Below are 18194 nucleotides of genomic sequence, written 5' to 3' on the forward strand. Positions count from 1 at the left end.
TCCGTCGTCCTAGATTGTTCCCTTTTATCCCTCATTACCTTGTGCGCTATGATCAGCAGACTTCTATGATGGAACTGGCCTCTAGTCACATCGGACTTTTCTCTTTTCAATTCGATTTTCATGATTGACCCTCCGTCAAGATTTGAGCCGAGCCGAGCCGAAGCAGCTCCTGCGTCGTCGTCGTCGCCTCCTTCGTCCTCATTTTCCCGCTCTAGTGAGCTAACTGAACAATCCCCCTCAAGTCTCTTCCCATCTACGCGGCCCTGCTGGGGTATTCTTGCTGACCAGCCAGCCAGCCAACCATGTAACTCACCCGCTAACTCGCCACGCTACACGAACCCAGTCACGCCAGCGTCGAACTTCTGGAAGACACTGAGATCGAAGCTCTGGGCCAGGAGCTGGTACCCGGCGTCGTTGGGGTGCAAGTAATCTCCAGACTGCAGATCGTCGGCGAGCTGGCTGGGCACGGACTGGTTGCGGAGGATGGCGTCGAAGTCGAAGACGGCGTCGAAGGTGGATCCCGCGGCGGCGCGGATGAAGGCGTTGACCTTCTGGCGGGTCTGCTCGCGCAGAGGGCTGGTGTAGGGCTGCAAGGTGACGTTGCCGTCGGGGGCCGAGAAGGGCGTAATGGTCGCCGCGAACAGCGGGATGCCGAACGCGTGGATGCGCGTCGAGATCTGTCGGTACGCGGCCACCAGCCGGTCGTATGTGACCGTCTGGTTCGCCTGTGTCGTCGCCGCGTCGCCGATGTCGTTCACCCCCTCCCAGATCATGGCGTAGCGGACTCCGGCGTGCGAGAGCACGTCGCGCTCGATCCGCGACAGTGCGCTCGGGCCCAGTCCGTCCTCCAGAATCCGGTTGCCCCCCGCGGCTTGGTTGATCATCGAGATGGACGTGAGGAGAGTCGAGTTGCTCGATTGCATGCGTGCGTAGACGAGGTCGGGCCATCTTTTGTTCGTGTTTCCCATGGTGAGATTTGGTGTACTCTAGTATCAAAGGAGAGGGATGGGCCAGATTGATAGGAGAAAAGGGTAGAGGTGGGTAGAGGGGACTGAAGAGAACAATGTATATATAGTATGCTAGAGCAAAGGGCAATACACACCTGTCATTCTTGTCCGTGTCGCTCCCTCTGCCGTCCGTGATACTGTCTCCGATAATTGCCCATGTGCGGTAATTGGGAGGTGACCACGCCTCGACCGCCGACAGGAAGTACCTATATCTCATGGCTGAGTTCAGTGATGTGTCCAGAATTTTGTATGGAAGGGAAAACCCCCCCAGCATGGAGGTTGGGGCCACACCCACCAATGCTGCGTGCTATTCAAAGACGGCCCAGTCAAGTTCGTCGCGCCCACCTGGTTGCCCAGGGTAAACCACGACGTCGCCCGACTGCCGGGGTGGCTGGTGATGTACGTCCCGTTCTGGCCCGTGGCGAGGTACATGGTGATGGTGATGGTCGAGAGAGGCTGGACGGGGAAGTCGAGGGGGTCTGAGACCGCGAGGGCGCCGTCGGGGATGGTGATGTTCGCCTCGCCGCCACTGAACGTCACCTTCTGCAGGGTCGACGGCTGGATCGCACTGGCCCCCGACGAGCCGTTGAAGGGCAGTGCCACCGTCATGGCCGTGATGGGCAGGTCGGTGAGCCCGAAGGCGTTGGAGATGCGGATGCGGATCTGGGACGCGCCAGTCGACATGTGCACGGTCTGGCGGATCGTGGTGTCGTTGAAGATCACCGACGTGGTATTCTAATGCAGCCATACTTTAACTTGAGCAATTATGTAACTCGACTTTGTGGTTGATTGGATTTCTTCCCACACGGCTTAGGGAAGGGTGGATTTCCTTACATATGGAGGCGGAGGCAGGTTTGTGTACTCGGTCAATTGAGGCATTGCCGCCCAGGTGTCGATCCAGTGGCCATTTGCAATGCTGGGAGCAGTGACAAGAGTTTGCCGCTTGGGCAAGGCCAAAGCATTGCATATTGCAGCCAGGTGCAAGACAACGAGCAAAAGAATGGAAATGCAAAGGCTTCGTCTGCCCATAATAGCTGCTGGTGAGGCTGTAATTGTGACTGTCCCGACCTACCGTATTTCCTTCTTGGTACGTGAATTGCAAAGAGCTTCCGAAAGCTTGAGCGACTACATCTGTTTAATATAGCTTTTTGGATGCCCCATTTCCGTTTGTTCGATCGACCTCCGTATGGAAAATCCGGGGTGTGATCTTCGTCTGGGGGCGAGTTTTAGGCTAAAATTCGTCTATGGCGACGTAGATAGTTGAATGCCCTGTTTTACCTTGCAGGGCTCAACGGAAGTATACGCTCTGTTCCAGTTGGCCGTCCCTTCAGACCTGCCACAACGGGCTTGAGAGACGCCACTCGGCTCCATGTCGTGGGACTTCGCATGAACTTCCAGAGGGCAATGATCGTCATTGAGAAATCGCAAATAGCCGGCCGCATTGTTGGGCTGCCACCCATGCTCGTTCGTTATTTTAACTGCATTGGATCGGTCAGATGCCTCCGCATCCCGAGCGATGCTACGGGGGACAATGGAAGAAATACTACATAGCAAGAAAATGAAAAGGTTGAAATTGGGAGTTTGAAAAAGGTGTAGGGACCGTAAAAACATTAATCCGATCAGCCTCCCTGGGGTTGTGGGAGTCCTCGTCTGGAGCATTGCTGATCAGCTTGTCCAGGAGTAGAGTCGACGATGAGAGCGCAGGATCATGGACGATTCGAATATCTGATATTTATTAGGGAAAAGTTTTGCCTGGTTCAATCCAGACATCGCTGTACAAGTACACGGTGTGTCAAGTCTATGACAATTATCACACCTCCGCAAGTACATAGTACTCAGAATGTCACCAAGCAACTTGCAAACTGCCCACGATTCTCTTCTTTCACCCATAATCGTAGTAACACAGTGTGGCAACTGATTCCTATTACAAGCAGTCGCCAGTGGCCGATTCTTTGACTGCCTATGCCCAATCACACATCCTCTTTGTGATAGACCTTCTCCTGCTCGTAATCTCCGTGCTCAGTCTTGCCCTCATATTCTTCTTCGCGCTGGGCTTCTCTCGCGGCAGCCAGTTGAGCCTGTCTGTAACTGAGACGGCTTCCTCGTCGGAAGGCTGAGGGATCTGCTGACGAGGCTCTTCTGATTTCCTCCTGTTCCTTGATCTTGTATTTGTCAGGTCGCTTGCTCGAGATGACGTCTTTGTCTCTAAACACCAGCAGCGGCGGATTGGTCCGGTAGTAGTCATCTATGTCTTCTAGAGACCGGTCGGCCGTCTCGGGAAAGAACAAGTACATCAGTGGAACAAACGACGCGTTGAGAATGGTCCAAATAATGTAGAACTTCCACTGCAGGTTTTGGATGCCAATCTGTAGTGATGATAAGCAGTTGCTTTTGACCTAGACGGGTAGCACGATACATACTGGCGTAATTTCCACCACCATGAAATTGAAGATCCAGTTCGTGGCAGTTCCGAGCGCGGCGCCCTTGGTCCGCATCGGCAGCGAGTTGATTTCTGTCGGATACACTTGAGAAGACAGGTTAGCACCGCTCTCTGAAACACAAGATCCAAAGCTGACTTACGCCAAGGCACGCCTTGCATCCCAATCCCGAAGAACACGTAGTAAAGGAAAAAGAATGCCACCGAAGCCGACGCCACTTCGTGCGCGTGAGCAAACCCGGGCTTCTCATTATACCGAATCAGAACGGTGATAATAAGGTAGCAGAACGATTGGCCGGCTGCTGCAAAGATCATCATGTTCCTTCGGCCCCATCGTTCGACATTTGGGATCCCGATCAGCGAAAATAGAAGATACGAGACACTGTTGCAGGCCGCCAGCAACCTCGCCATTTTCTCGGTCAGTCCGACAGACTTGATCAGCACCGTGGGCAGATAGTATGAGGTAACATTAATTCCCGATAATTGCTGAAAAGCCTGCGTCCCAGCACCAAGTATGAGGCGTCGAATAGTCTTGGTGCCGGCTTGGTTGCCAGTTCGGCCGCGGAGGAGGTCGACCCATCTCACGGCGTTCTCGCGCTCATACTGGACGGTGTAGACGATTTCCTTGTGCTGCGCCAGGATGAAGGGATCGTCTTCCGATTTATTCTCGAGGTCGGCCAAGATTTTGAATGCCTCGTCTTCGTAGTCGTGGGCGATGAGCCATCTGATACAATGTCAGCGAACGGAGAGGAGCAGCATCACAAATTCCTTACCTTGGCGATTCCGGTAGCCATGGAACGGTACAATAGAGGATCACGATGAAGAGGAATTGGAATGCAAGAGGCAATCGCCAGGAAACAGGACCCCCGACAAAAGAAAAGCCAAAGGTGACCCAGTTCGACAACGAGAAACCGGCGATATTCAGGATGAGCTCGATGACGACCAGCTTGCCTCGCCACTTGATGGCTGAGGTTTCCGTCTGCCAGACCGGTGCCGTAGCCGTGTTGATTCCATTGCCAATGCCGGCGATGATGCGCCCAACGATCATTTGGGCAGTGCTATAGGAGCAAATCTGCAAAATAGCGCCGACGCTCATGATGGTGGTCCCCACCAGGACTGACCTCCGTCGGCCCAGCTTTTCACCCAGCCAGACAGCGGTGATGGCGCCGAAGAAACAGCCAACATCATATATTGCAGTGACGGTGCCCAGAAGCGATGTCTTCGAGGGACCGGCGAGGTTATGCACCTGGAGAAAGTCCTGGGTAACGACGACGCCGCCAAAGACACCCTGATCGTAGCCAAACCTTTCCGCAAGAAACAGATCAGCAGCGATGGAGATAGGAACTGCACGTTTAGATCAACTCACAGCGTCATGTCCGTTGCGCAAGCAACGGAGATCCAGAAGGTCAACCATCCTCCCCTCAAGCCAAAGTATGGCTGCTTAGGACTTAGGAAACCCATTTTTTTTCTTCTTCAGTCGACACCTGAGGAAGCTACCAGGCAGCCGTTTGAGTGTTGTAAGTCGCGCCGCCATCGAGCACGGGTCATATATGAGTTGATCATCGTGCTGTGGTCGGCGGTCACTCCATCCACAGAATGCTTGCGACGTCATTGCCATTGACGCCCATTGATTCAAGAGTCCAAAGCTTTTGAGAAGAGAAAAGCCAAATTTGGCTCTCGTCCAGTAGAAGACGATCTAAGGGCAGGGTTTGTAGGACGGGGATTTCTTGGTGGCGCTGGAAAACCCGATGCCATGCTACAGATGTCGATGATCTCCTCGCCAAGGGAGGACGACCCCATGCCGTAGCGGCCAAATCAACGGAGACTCTCCGCAAAGTGCCATGGGGGAACTTGCGGGGGTTTCGCAGATATGCGTGGAGGAGTTGCGATTTGCCCCTGTACAATAGCGTCATCGGGTCACGTTGGGACATGGGCGAACAATGACGGCCGCTTCTGATCATTGGCTTAAGAGAGAATTCTGAGGTGTGAGGAGTGCCTTTTCCAGAGAACTGAGGTTGATTGATTTCCAGTGGTGCTGACTTTGAGAGATAGCCATCGCTACTTTCTGCTGTAGATCTGGTTTGGACGTGCCATGCTCGCTTCTGAAACGGCACGCGACACTACACGGGGGTGCAAAGCTAAACCATCGTCTCACCATGGCTGCCGGAGTTGTGACTGACCGGATTCGATTGCCACATTGGAAACGGATTTGTCTCAGGGAAAATTGTGTATCGAGTACCAACACAGAGAATTGTTCTGAACCACTGAACACGTTGAAGTAGCCTACTTCATTCTATTGCCTACTCTCGTGGCTGTAAAATAAATTCTCAGCAACTCCCCCATAGCCCCGAACAGGGGATAGACACCAAGCCCGCCATAGACGATGAGGTCGTACATTTCCGTGGCATTTCAATCGTGAGCCCCCAACCGTCCCATTCCATCCCATAAAAATTCCGTCCCATAAAACAGATGTTATACTCCAATTCGTTCCCTTCGCCCTCGTCCGCGACGCGTTCTGAAGAATTCGCAAGGACAAATTTTCTCTATCTAGACTTTTCTCTCACGAGTCGGAAGTTGTCGTCGTATTCAACCACGGCGTGGTCGACCGCCGTCGGAAGAACGACCGTGCATCTCGTAGCCTTCGGATCTTGGTCGGGGCTTTTCACCTGCGAGGTTGTTGGCTGACTCGGCGTTTTGCGTGTAGCTTGGGAACAAGAGCACCACGAGATAGACGATGAAGACGACGGCAGCAAAGACGCTGTAGACGACGACTGAATAGGTAGGAACGTCATCGCTGCCGATCATTCCTGCAGTCTTGAATCCCAGTCCACCGTTTACGACACCGAGCAAGATCATCGCACGACCGAGCCAACGATGGGTTTGGCCGTATGCGCTCCGGGAGCCGTATTTGCGGAAATGGATGTGCTGGAGAAGACCAAGAGTAGGTTGGAAGACACCCATCCAGGCGACCAGGATATACCCAATGACCATATGGTAACCGTCCAGGTTGTCAACCTGTTTGCCGAGCTGGACACCCAGACCCAGACCCACAAGCATCAATACCAAGCTGAGGACTTGCAACGGGGCATGGATATGTCGGACCTTGTTGCTGTAGGGGAGATAGAGCGTCAAAGCCGCCAAGGGGAACATGACCACAAAGACCAACGGCATGATGACGGCGTGGGCGGTTCGGATGTTGTCATCCGACCCGTGGCTAACCACCGTTGAGCTCGACGAGGATGGGTTGGAGCTGACAATAGGGTTTGACACGCCACCAGTAGGTGTCACCACGGTGCTCACGGTGGCCGTCCCCGACTCCGTCGTGGCGGCAGGCGTTTGGCTTGCAGATGGAGAACCAGAGGCAGGGGCAGAGGCGGATGGCGTGGCTGAGCCGGATGCGGAGGACGAGGAGCTGTCGCTGGATGCTGCCACGAATGGGTTCGATGAGCTGCCGCCAACACCTTGAGTCAAGTCCAGGGTGAATTGGCCGGTGGTATCGTGCTGCTTAATGTTGGCAGAGGTGTCGGTCGAGTCAAGAGGGTCTCCTGTTTTGTAGGCAAGGATCCAACTGCTTGAGGAATCCGTGGGGCTCATGCTCCCGCCGCTCCAGCTCAGGCAAGTGTCGCAGCGGATATTGGCAACCAGTGAACCGTCTGATGCAATGCCACTTCCCTCCAACAGTGAGACCGAAGCATCTGAGTTAAACTGTGGTTGAACATGGCCGGTGCCCAATCTGGGCGACACAGTCACATTGTTGCTGTCAGCCGCGTACACAACGAGCATGTTGGCGCCCGCCATCCCAGAGCCCTGGCCAAACCCGACCCATTCGGTGCCGCTAGGTGCACTGATTTGCAAAAATAGTGAGCCGCTCCCGGACGAGGCCGTGTCTGAGGGGACATTGACCGCTAATGCGTAATTGCTGGATGAAAACTGTGCAAACTGTGCTGCCGAGCCAGCCACTGTACATAGGTCAGTAACCTGAACGATTGTGACAGAACAAGAGCCAAAGACGCACCGAAGGCGGCGGTAGCCAAGACGCTTCTCTGCACCATCGTGCTCCCACAAGGCCGATAAGACCAAAAGTCGATTGAAGGATGTGGTGATGGAGACAAACACGAGCCTTGTCGATGCCTGCTGGAGAGTGGTAGTGGTTGTAGTATGTCGTAGGGTCAGGGTAGATATAAGCCTTTTTCCACCTGCTCTCGACGCGTTGTTTGCAAATTTTTGGGGATGAACCGCGCGACAGAGGTGGAGGGGGGTTTTAATTGATTTTTCCCGCCTGGGCCCGCGTACAGGAGGTCTGAGGCATGTTCAAACCTTGGGCAGATTGCACGTCAGATAGTGCACCGCTGGATTGCGTGTCAAGTGGCTTGCCAAGGGGCTTCAGGAGAGAGCCACAACGCCTGCCTAAAACACCAGCCCCTGTTTGAAAAGGATTCTCCATTCGGCCCGCCATGGCAATTACGCGGCGCGGCGCAACAGACCTTATCTTTCACGTCACAAAGAATTGGCTGTCGACAATGCAAACACCGCATCTGCATCACCTCAATGTGGACCGGAGGTCCCCAACGACCCCAGAGGTCTGGACGGAGTGACGCCGGAGGCAAACGCACAAGGCTGGATGACAGACAATAATAGAAATCGCCAACAGGGGTCGAAGGACGGAGTCGGTCGGGAAAAGTGATCTACCATCCACAAGACTAACCGTATATAGTCCTAGGGCAGACTTAGTGTCCGCTAGCCCGCTGCTTATATGATTGGCGTGAGGCTTGGCGTCCGCCTCCTCCACAAGGAAGGTCCAGGGTAATGGTAATCTGATATGGACCGATTGGCTGGGCCGGTCGTGGTATATATTTGTGACGGGGAGGCACCCAGAGGAGCATACCAAACCCGTCAAAGGATTTAGCTTGGTTATTCCCGTCTTGGGACTGGAGAATCGTTGGGTGGCACTGGCCCGAGTATCTTGCATCATACGGAGTATCACTCTGTTGGATTCGGGCCATTAAGCCTGATCGACAACAATTCTACAGCATCTGTCCCAGTCTTGCGCCGGCTGAACGTTTCCCGTCTCTTGTGTCGTACAGGATAAAGCAAGGGGCGCAGCATGTATAGATACGCAATGAGGCCCAGTTCCTATATACGGCGGCCGAGAAACAGGTATGAAGTCAGGAAGGATTGTGTGACGGTCCCCCATTTTCGTCGGGATTGTACGCTCCACGGCAGATCTCCAGTCTCGATCCCCAATGCTGCCAACCACCGCGATACTCTTATGACTGGTGATTGGAAGTCTGCACAGCATCTTACCATGTACCTCAATGACGCTATGAAGAAGATACACGAGAAGCACCGCTCTATTGGACTGGACGATATCAGTGCAGTGTTGGTCTGACCTCTTCTGGAACTTCGTAAAATCTTCCTCAACCAATCGCTGTTCGGAAGACCAGAGAAACTAATGCAATTCATGCAGTTGGTGTGGCCAGCTAAAGAGGATATATCCCCTCCTTCAACCCGCGTCTGAATGTCAAGTCCATTATTTTTGGCATCAAGGATCAAGTCTTTTGTGGCTCGACCAGCTTGGCATCTGCATGAAAGTTCTTTCCCTTCGGATCAAGGCGAGTTTTGGTCGTCCCTGACCACGATTCCCTTGCCGGCCCTTGCCCGGGCAACAGCAAGCAATTCGCCTTTAGTATTGGCGTCATTGTTCGCCTGGTATTGCAGGGCCTTCACTGGATGGAGCACTGATCGCTTCATCAATTCTGGCGGCCTCACAAACCCCCACACCACTCTCTCATTCGCCGCCGACCCGTTCCCCCTTTGGTCAGTTCTTGGTCTTGACCATGATCTCCTTGATCATTTCGTTTCCCAGTCTCACAGCATCCGGAAATCTCGGAGCAAAGTATTGCTGGATCCTCTCGAATCGGTTTCGATATGCTTCGAAAGCACCGAAGGAGACGCATTCAGACCATGCCTACAGAAGAGTGCAATCTCGTCAGCCAATGGTTTGATTCATGATATTCTGCCAGCTTCTACATCTGATCAAGTGCGGACAAATGATTTGGAATAGGGGTGTGCCGAAACGTTGGTTGCATATGCTGGACATGCAGATGCATGAGTTGGCTGATGCCAGATTGGGGTGAGACTTACTCTGGCTGCGAAAGTGAACTCAAGATCGTCTGAACGAAAAGTGTTATCGTCGATTGCCGTGTTAATGACCTCATCCAGCAAAGTTTCGTTGCGAAAGAGATACTCAGTGACGCCCAACCATATTCGGAAGAGCTAGGGTTGGTCGGTCAGAAATAGTAACAAAATGAGGCCAAGGAACAAACTCACAGGCGTGGAACAAATCATATGGTCATACGGGACGATGCCGAGTTTCCACCAACAATCAACAATCCCCAACAGGCTCAGGTGGTTGTTCGGCATTCTCTCTTTCGGTCTTCTCGAGAGCGAGAACTTGTCCAGCACATCGTCCCCCAGCAACAGATCCTGGTCAACAGCATCCTTGGAAAAGACGGCCGCACCCGCCGTCTTGATCCGGTGGGACAGCTCTTCGCGATGGCCACCCAGCATGAGTTTGAAAAGTTCCGTGACTGATTCGGCGTATTGTCGAATCTGCTCTTTCGCCGCCGGGTTGAGGATGGCAAGTCCAGCATAGACATGCCACTTGTTGGCATAGATGCGCAATGTGATGTTGATCTTGACATTCTCGATGCCACCGATGTATCGATCGATTTCCCACGGAAACTGTTTATTTGCCGCCCACGCAGTTCCCATGCTCAAAAAAGCCGCGTGTGTGACAGCCTGCGTGTCTGCGGTGATACGGTCATGCTTTTCTCCCGACAAGAAGACAAATTTCGAATTCAGGCAAGAGAGGATTCGGACACAAAGATCAACACTTTTCTGAGAAGCTCGGTGTTGGATGACGACGAGGGGCTGGCCTGTCGGGTCTACAGCGGGGCCATGCAGGGAATGGCAAGAAACGATCTCAACGTCGGCGGGCAGATACCTATCAAAGGCTGCCAGCTCAGGAGCTTTGCAGGAGGTCTGTCCACCAACGATGGCACCGACTTTGGTGGACGGGCCATACTCAGCAACGATCTTGTCGATGAGTTCAGCCTCCACACTGTATATGATCCAGTCGCTTGCTCGAGAAACAAGATGACCATTAGGCAAGATATTTATTCCTTTCTAATCTTGGTCAATCGTGCTCATCAACTCTGCTGATGACACAAACCTCATTCTCGTACTCATCGTGTAGAGTTTGGAACTTGTCTGGTCGATCGCAAGCGTTGACTCTGCATGAATAACCATCAGTTCTATCATCACGGCGGACAGCGGTAATTGTTCATATCTATCGAAAGGAAAGGTCAGCCAGGAGTCGCATCGGGACGGTGAAGTGGATAATCGTTTGAATAGCAGAACCATCAGACAAGAAAAAATTAAGGTAGCGAGGGTTTTACATCAGTGACAGCCATTGGGATGAGATGCATCATCAGAATGATGAAAGCAATATCACAAAGACCATGCTCGAGCCAAATGCACTCAGAGTCATCCTTTGATGATGGAGAAGAGAAGAGCAGGTCGACATACCTTAGCAACAGACATTCAAACAACGTTTTCTTTTCGAAAAGCACGCACTGCAATCTCATACCTCCATCCAGCTTGACTGAACCTCCTTGCGTACATACGGCCCATGTCACCCATGCCAATGATTCCCACAGCGATGTGCTCCATGACTCACGGTAAGGAGGTCAGATACACAAATCAGGTGATTATTCGCCTTTCTATTTCAGGCCGTCTCTGCTCGATGAAACACCAGGGTATCGGTAGAAAGATCACCACAGCCGGCCATGGACGAGGCAATCATCTTTTTGTCAACAGGAAGACGGCATACAAGATGAGCTGTTGAACAGAAAGTCGCGTTGGAGATCAGACTCGGAGAAAGTTTTCTCAAATTGCCAAGCCACTAAGCTAAGCATGGGCTTAACTCTTGGCACTGGCACCTCTCTCCCACTGGTGCCAAGGAATTATCACTGAATTTGGACTAGTGGAAAGCTCGTCGGAGGAGGCCCGCTCCCCACGCACCAAGCAGTTTCTCCTTGCAAATCGCAAAATCATCGAAAATATTCTTTCCTTGCCTGTTGCCAGTCCACTCCTACAGTCAACGACAACGAAGTTCAAAATGCCTCCCAAGAAGAAGGTCGAGCGCGCCGCCACCGAGAACATCTCCCTTGGTCCCCAGGTCCGAGAAGGTTCGTGAAATGAGCCAAGTTGCGGATGGTGTACATTGTGCTAACGAGTGCGCGCAGGTGAACTCGTCTTCGGTGTCGCCCGTATCTTCGCTTCCTTCAACGATACCTTCGTCCATGTCACCGATCTCTCGTAAGTGTAAAAGACCACAATGAAGCAATGCCGTGGAATGGGCAGGTGCAGATGGTTCAAGAAGGCTAACATTCTGGGTGATTCCAGTGGCCGCGAAACCATTTGCCGTGTCACCGGCGGCATGAAAGTCAAGGCCGACCGTGACGAGTCCTCTCCCTACGCTGCCATGTTGGCGGCACAAGACGTTGCTCAACGCTGCAAAGAACTCGGCATCACCGCTCTGCATATCAAGATTCGGGCTACCGGTGGAAACGGCACAAAGACCCCAGGTCCCGGTGCTCAATCTGCTCTCCGTGCATTGGCTCGCTCGGGAATGAGAATTGGAAGAATCGAGGACGTCACGCCTACGCCGTCCGACAGCACGAGACGCAAGGGCGGTCGTCGTGGTCGTCGTCTCTGAGCGTCTACTCTGGGCGTTGGTGCGTGGCATTTGCTTCTGCTGCTTCCGGTAGCTTGCCACTAAGGTGGTTACCACCAAAATGCTGCTGGATGAAATGAAGGAGGTGATGGACTCAAATACGCGAAGAACGGCTTTATATGCCTGGTCTTCCAAGCTGTGACGAGAAAATCGTACACATGATGAAATCAATCAATCAATCAATTCAAGACTTAAAAACCCGCTCAGAACCTTTTCGAATTTGTATAGACCTGCCTCCTCGTAGCACTCCGTTTCATTTTATTTTTTTCACAACCCCCCAAAATTAACCAGGTATGGATTCATCACGAGATTCCTCGACGTTGATCATCCTCGGACTCCCACCCAAGACTTTTGTCGGCTTGGACCTAGTGTCGTTCAATTCCTCGCCCTACTTTCAGGGTATCGCCACCATTCCCTTTGGCATCCATTTTCTGTACACTGGTACTGACGCCTCATTATCGATCCGCCATGGGCGATGGCTGAACCTGACTTCCGCCAGCCCGATCCTAGTATTACGATGGAACAGCGACGGAGAGACCCTGCAGCTAGTGGAACAGAATGATCAGATTGCACGAAATGCGATCGCCGCGGTCCCAAAGGGGCGGGGACTAGTCGACTATGCCGCGCTGCAGAATGCGACATCGGAACTATCTCTACGAGGATCGAAGAGCGACAACGCCTCACTCGCCGCTGATAATGATGAGGACGGCGCAGAAAGCACCGACTGGCCCGGCCTGACGGCGCACATCTCCCCCTCGATGCTCACGCGCATCCTCTCTCCGGACTGGATCGTCTCCTCCATCTCCTCTGCTCCCAATGACACCGAGACCATCCCGGGCCTCTCCCACCTCGAGGCGTCGAATGCGCTCCATCAACTGCCCCTCGACCTGCTGCCGGTGAATCTGAAGCAGACCTGGGCGGGCGGCGACATCGGCCGGGCCAGAACCGACAGGGCACGAGACCGGAGCTGGTATCTCAGCCAGTTGATCGAGCAAGCCGCACGCCCACCGGGCAGAGATAAGGCGGCGGGTGCGCGAGAGGTCCTCGGCGAGCTACAATTCTGCTTCCTGATGGTCCTCACGCTCGCGAACTACAGCTGTTTGGAGCAATGGAAGCGGCTGCTTTCTGTCTTCCTGACCTGCCGCACCGCCCTGGACGAAGTGGAGGGCTATTTCGTGGAGATGGTCAAGGTGCTGCGTCTGCAGATCCAGCACGTGGACGACGTCGAAGGCGGGCTTTTCGAGATGAGGGACGAGTCTGGAAGTGCGTGGCTGAGGACGCTGTGGGCTCGGTTTAGGAGCGTGGTGGACGACGGGGAGGAGGGGCAGAGGGAGTCACTGAAGAGAGAAGTTGGTGCCTTGGAGAAGCTGTTCGAAGAAAAGTATGGTTGGCAGAGCGAGAGGGACATATTGAGGAGAGGGATGTTGGAGCTAGAAGACGGCGAGCGAGTCGAGGTCACCATGCATGGAGTTGACGAAGATGAAGAGACCGGCGAGTATGCCCCTGTAATCGTCGAGACTTAAATGTCAGACAGGAATGAAAGGAGAGTAGTTGAAGTTGACCTCTTGAGCAAATATTCCATAGCAAAGTGGGATGTTTTGAACGAGAAATTTATTTCTTGGTTTGCACTTTGGCTGCATTTCCCGACCACAACCCTTTGCGTCCCGATGAGTGTCCCGTAATAGGCGGGATCGAATCTCATCAGATTGGCCAGCCGTATGACACTCCTTGCCAATGTAATGTCGGAGCGGGTTCAATGCCTTTCATCTTCTCACCACTCTTTTTCCCTGGCAAGTGGCGCAGTTTTCTTTTCACGATTAGGCAAGCAGCACGACCGCAAAGCATTCCACAAGTGGCCCGTACAACATCGCAACTGCAACCACCATGACCACCACCAGCCAATCTCGCCCCCAAGCCAAAGTCCTTTTCCGCTCAACGATACGACTTTTGGTACCGCGCTCTTGCGCCTGGACCGCCAAACTTCTTCGGCTCACACCGTCTGTTATCGGCAACCAGGAGTGTACGATCGTATTGCACCAAGGCCTGCTTCAACTGGTTTTTCGTGTACTCGTCGACGAATTTCTGGTAGTAGGCGACGATTGATTTCGAGATAGCTTGGCGGATAGCGTAGATCTGGGAGGTGTGACCACCGCCGGTGACGCGGACACGAATGTCGACATCGGCGAATTTGTCGAGGCCAACAATCAAGAGTGGCTCGTAGACCTGTGGGTTGAAACAAACAATATGAGCCACTGTTTACATTCTTGACGTCTCGAGGGTTTCGGACGGAATTTTGAAGGGAAACCAGGGACTTGGGAGACTTGAATCATACCTTGTAACGAAGGATTTCCGGTTGGACGAGAGAAAGAGGTCGGCCGTTGACTTTAATGAGGCCCTTGCCTTTCTGTTAATCGCCAAAATGATCCGTCAGTTCTCAATCTCGAAGTTATCGTCGTACAACGGAATTTTCTGACCTTGCAATGGGCGACAGCGGTAGCCGTCTTCTTCTTGCCGAAGCACTGCACACTCTGAGGGGCCGACATCTTGAGGACTGGCGGCGATTGCACAGAGCTGATACAGTTGGGTAGATTACTCGATTGTGAAATGTTCGTTGCAGTTGTCGCTGCTGGCTTGATTTTCGCAGGGAAAGTGCGGGCATGTGCCAAGAATTCTGACACTAACTTCATTACGGCACTAGCGCAGTTTTCCAGCCTCGAAGCTCAATGCGGACTCTTTTCCACATCTCCGGGTTGTGAAAGATATTACCTATCAACTTTCAGTACTCCGAAGGTTTTCCTTGCGTCGTCGCGAGAATTCTCAACAACCTCTACTCGACCCCTTCTATTCCTCCATGTCAAGATAGCGTTAAGCCAGCCATGTCGCAAACAATAGGCAAGGTGTGTTTCTCACAGCTCTCTTCCCGGTACCATCACATGCCCTGGATCTCATCTTAACCTCTCCGTCGCGACACTAGACCCGTCTTGCCTACTCCCGAACATGGCACTACATCGATGTGGGCTCAGATTCTCGCTCCCTCGGCCGGATAGCCTCCTCTATTGCTGTCTTCCTGATGGGCAAGCACAAGCCCATTTACGACCCGTCTACTGATTGCGGCGACTACGTGGTGGCTTGCGGCTGTCACGACATCCACGTTACCGGCAAGAAACGCCAACAAAAGCAATACTACACTCACAACACGCGCCCCGGTTCGTTAAAACAGATGAGCATGGAGAGGATGATCGAGAAGTGGGGTGGTGGAGAGGTCCTGAAGAAAGCTGTAAGAGGAATGTTGCCCAAGAACAGGTTGAGGGACAAGCGATTGGCAAGATTAAAAGTTTTCGAAGGCACTAGCCACCCATACAAGGCCAACATTGTGAGATTCGCAGGGAAGCCGTTCACAGGCGACAAGCCTGGGCCTGTCATGCAAGCCATTGAGGCGAGCAATGATACTCAAGTGAGCCCCTAGAAGCTCGTCTGAAATACCTATTTTTGAAAGTGTTCTCAGGAAAGGTATGGCCAGATTTGCAGGGCATCAATGTATACGTGTATCATTGGGGGTATATGTACAAACTATTTATTGTTATCCAGCGATACCGCTCCAATGACTCTCACACCAGAACTCCGTTCCCGAAAAATGCACGAGCACACTTGTCTACAGCTTGGGAGACAACGCAGTGTCGTCCCGGGTCACAGTGCATTTGATGAGGCCGTTTGGATCTGATTGAGGCGCGTAGACTTCGGCATCCTTTCCGGTATTCTTCAAGCCATGATGCCAGCTCAGATCGATCTCAAAATAGTGTTTGTTTGGAAGCGAATAGTCGACAGCTTGAACCAATGGCTGGGCGGCCAGGATCTCCTCGCACATCTTGTACATGGTGTTTTGCACACTCGGGCTCTCCTCGAGGGCGAAGAGGCGGAAAGTGATCTCTCGGGCCTTTGCCCATGTCTCGTCAAACTTAGCGACGTGCTTCTTGACTACGTCAAGGCCAGCAAAGGTTGACCATTTCCAGTTGGCGTCGACCGATGTGCTGAGAATACGATCCCAGACCTCAGGAAGGGTGGTGAATTCGTCGCGGACAAAGTGATGGAACTCGGAGCCAGTGCTCTTGAGCACCAGGAGGTCGGAGATGCCCGATTTGATTTCAATGCCTTTGCCTTCAATGATGTCCGCTTGTACCAGTCTCTTCTCATTTCCGTCACGAAAGAAGGAGTGAGGATGGGGCTTTCCATCAATGGTCATCCGGGTCCACCTGTGCTGGACGATGGTAATGTGAGCGGCGTGGATGTGCTTGTAGGTGTTGACGAAGTGAGTGCCCAGAATGGATGCGAACTGTTCAGGAGGATGTACTGGATTCTGCTTTGCCATGATGTATGTAGTGTTCTTCATTGAGTCGGTTGCGACGACAACACTGTTGTCGGCTTTGGTGTATCTAGGGCTCTGTCAGTATGGAACACGTTCTAAAAAGGCTGGGAGGAAAACACTGACGATACGTCGATCTCTCCTTCGAGCAAGACGCAGACAGTCATCTCGTAAACGGTGTGCGTCTTGGTGGCTTCGTCCCTCTCCACCTTGTACAGGCGGATGTTGTCTTTGCCATAGCGGGCCGCAGCAAGTTTAGCCATCACGAGTAGCTGTATTGGAATGGTCGACTTAGTACGTCTAAAGGATTTCGAGCTGCTAACTAAGCTTGTCCGTCTGCTGTGAGTTCAACGGGTTATGTACGAGAGAAGGAGAAGAATGGGAATCAAATTCTTTATAACAGCACTTCGACGGACCTCTTATCGGAGGGGCAAACAAGGTAGAGTAAAATTCCACGACCAGGGTCACCAATTGCAGGCACGGCGATGAGCAAAGATCTTGTAAAACTGCTGATCATAGATTCATTGAGCATAGGCGATTGGTGTCTTCAGCAAGCAATTTGATCGGGATTGGGCTGTTGTACGAACTCGTAGATGACGGAGCTCGCCGAGTCGCGCACCCGCAGAATAGCAGTAGGAAATGCTTTATCTGCGGCTAGTATCTGCACCGGGGTGACATCCTCACCTGATAGATCTGCATATGAATGTCAATGCCTTGTTCTTTCTGGAGATCCGAAGCCGCCATGTCCGTTGCGGGAGCGCTACTACTGGCTAGCCAGGTGGCTGGGCCAATGCAGGATGGATCTGGCAACCGTTGAGAAGCCGATGATATGATCTCAATTTGAAGTTGTCTCAGTTGTTGTTATTGTTTCTGGCTGACCAGGCAGAGGTTTGGCGCGAGCTGGCTTCAGCAGGCTTGAAGAGCTGCGAGGGGCTCGCAACAGAAGAAAGGAACTGGCGAAGGTGACGTTGTCCTGTCTAGATATTCTGTCTACATGGGCTAGCAAGGCCACACTGGATGGGTAGGACGGGTAGGATGGGTGAGGAGAGGGGCTCGCCGTAGCTTACCAGTAAGCACGCAGTACAAGATACCTGGTACAAGTAGTTGTAAGTAACTAGCGCTGCTAGGTACCTAAGCTCTAGGGCCTCCGTCCACGCCGAACGACTCGCCTGGACAAGTAAAGTACCCCTGGCACCCCTGGTGCGTCCAAGCATTGCGGGGTCGACTTTTTGGAGGGAGAGACGCTTCCTGATTACAAGGTGCGAGTCTTGGAATCCGATCGCGCTGTCGCCTGGCGATTGGACCTAGACCCCAACGACTACCGCACATCCCACGACTCGCTACATGTCACCTTGTCGACAAACTGGTATGAACATCGCTCTTTTGTGTATCGAATATCAACAAGACATCATACAGCGCTGATAGCCTCCCTTGCTTTTCCCCAGACCAGATCGTCTCGCAGCAATCGCGTCTTCGTCGCTGTGCCAGGCTTCCCAACGCAAACGCTGCTAAGGCCATCGGATACAGACCACTGACGAAAGTCCCATGAACAATCTACCCCGAATCCGAGCCACAGATAGACCGATCCCT

At 52.8% G+C, this 18194-nt stretch overlaps 9 protein-coding genes across 9 annotated transcripts; 3 read left to right on the forward strand and 6 right to left on the reverse strand.

Moving 5' to 3' along the window:
- Window positions 1–329: 329 nt before the first annotated feature.
- On the reverse strand, window positions 330–1886 carry AYL99_05230 (hypothetical protein; the record flags this gene model as incomplete). Its single annotated transcript, XM_018836742.1, has 4 exons — window positions 330–984; window positions 1103–1213; window positions 1303–1742; window positions 1842–1886. The coding sequence occupies 4 exons, from the start codon at window positions 1884–1886 to the stop codon at window positions 330–332; spliced, it is 1251 nt and encodes a 416-aa protein (XP_018693595.1).
- A 1091-nt stretch (window positions 1887–2977) lies between these two features.
- Window positions 2978–4905, reverse strand: AYL99_05231 (hypothetical protein; the record flags this gene model as incomplete). Its single annotated transcript, XM_018836743.1, has 5 exons — window positions 2978–3373; window positions 3428–3531; window positions 3588–4168; window positions 4218–4748; window positions 4811–4905. 5 exons carry the CDS (start codon window positions 4903–4905, stop codon window positions 2978–2980), a joined length of 1707 nt encoding a protein of 568 aa, XP_018693596.1.
- A 1125-nt stretch (window positions 4906–6030) lies between these two features.
- Window positions 6031–7496, reverse strand: AYL99_05232 (hypothetical protein; the record flags this gene model as incomplete). Its single annotated transcript, XM_018836744.1, has 2 exons — window positions 6031–7403; window positions 7460–7496. 2 exons carry the CDS (start codon window positions 7494–7496, stop codon window positions 6031–6033), a joined length of 1410 nt encoding a protein of 469 aa, XP_018693597.1.
- Window positions 7497–9262: 1766 nt separating this feature from the next.
- Window positions 9263–10218, reverse strand: AYL99_05233 (hypothetical protein; the record flags this gene model as incomplete). Its single annotated transcript, XM_018836745.1, has 3 exons — window positions 9263–9412; window positions 9589–9720; window positions 9775–10218. 3 exons carry the CDS (start codon window positions 10216–10218, stop codon window positions 9263–9265), a joined length of 726 nt encoding a protein of 241 aa, XP_018693598.1.
- Window positions 10219–11626: 1408 nt separating this feature from the next.
- Window positions 11627–12226, forward strand: AYL99_05234 (40S ribosomal protein S14; the record flags this gene model as incomplete). Its single annotated transcript, XM_018836746.1, has 3 exons — window positions 11627–11696; window positions 11754–11826; window positions 11914–12226. The coding sequence occupies 3 exons, from the start codon at window positions 11627–11629 to the stop codon at window positions 12224–12226; spliced, it is 456 nt and encodes a 151-aa protein (XP_018693599.1).
- A 311-nt stretch (window positions 12227–12537) lies between these two features.
- AYL99_05235 (hypothetical protein) lies at window positions 12538–13767 on the forward strand (the record flags this gene model as incomplete). The annotated part of the gene is made up of 1 exon (XM_018836747.1): window positions 12538–13767. The coding sequence occupies one exon, from the start codon at window positions 12538–12540 to the stop codon at window positions 13765–13767; it is 1230 nt and encodes a 409-aa protein (XP_018693600.1).
- Window positions 13768–14176: 409 nt separating this feature from the next.
- AYL99_05236 (40S ribosomal protein S16) lies at window positions 14177–14787 on the reverse strand (the record flags this gene model as incomplete). The annotated part of the gene is made up of 3 exons (XM_018836748.1): window positions 14177–14467; window positions 14577–14648; window positions 14719–14787. The coding sequence occupies 3 exons, from the start codon at window positions 14785–14787 to the stop codon at window positions 14177–14179; spliced, it is 432 nt and encodes a 143-aa protein (XP_018693601.1).
- A 333-nt stretch (window positions 14788–15120) lies between these two features.
- Window positions 15121–15710, forward strand: AYL99_05237 (ribosomal protein L13; the record flags this gene model as incomplete). Its single annotated transcript, XM_018836749.1, has 2 exons — window positions 15121–15141; window positions 15219–15710. The coding sequence occupies 2 exons, from the start codon at window positions 15121–15123 to the stop codon at window positions 15708–15710; spliced, it is 513 nt and encodes a 170-aa protein (XP_018693602.1).
- A 186-nt stretch (window positions 15711–15896) lies between these two features.
- AYL99_05238 (uricase) lies at window positions 15897–16867 on the reverse strand (the record flags this gene model as incomplete). The annotated part of the gene is made up of 2 exons (XM_018836750.1): window positions 15897–16674; window positions 16731–16867. 2 exons carry the CDS (start codon window positions 16865–16867, stop codon window positions 15897–15899), a joined length of 915 nt encoding a protein of 304 aa, XP_018693603.1.
- Window positions 16868–18194: the final 1327 nt, after the last annotated feature.

This window comes from Fonsecaea erecta (genome assembly GCF_001651985.1).
Source record: "Fonsecaea erecta strain CBS 125763 chromosome Unknown Scaff4, whole genome shotgun sequence".
Taxonomy (NCBI): Eukaryota; Fungi; Ascomycota; class Eurotiomycetes; order Chaetothyriales; family Herpotrichiellaceae; genus Fonsecaea; species Fonsecaea erecta.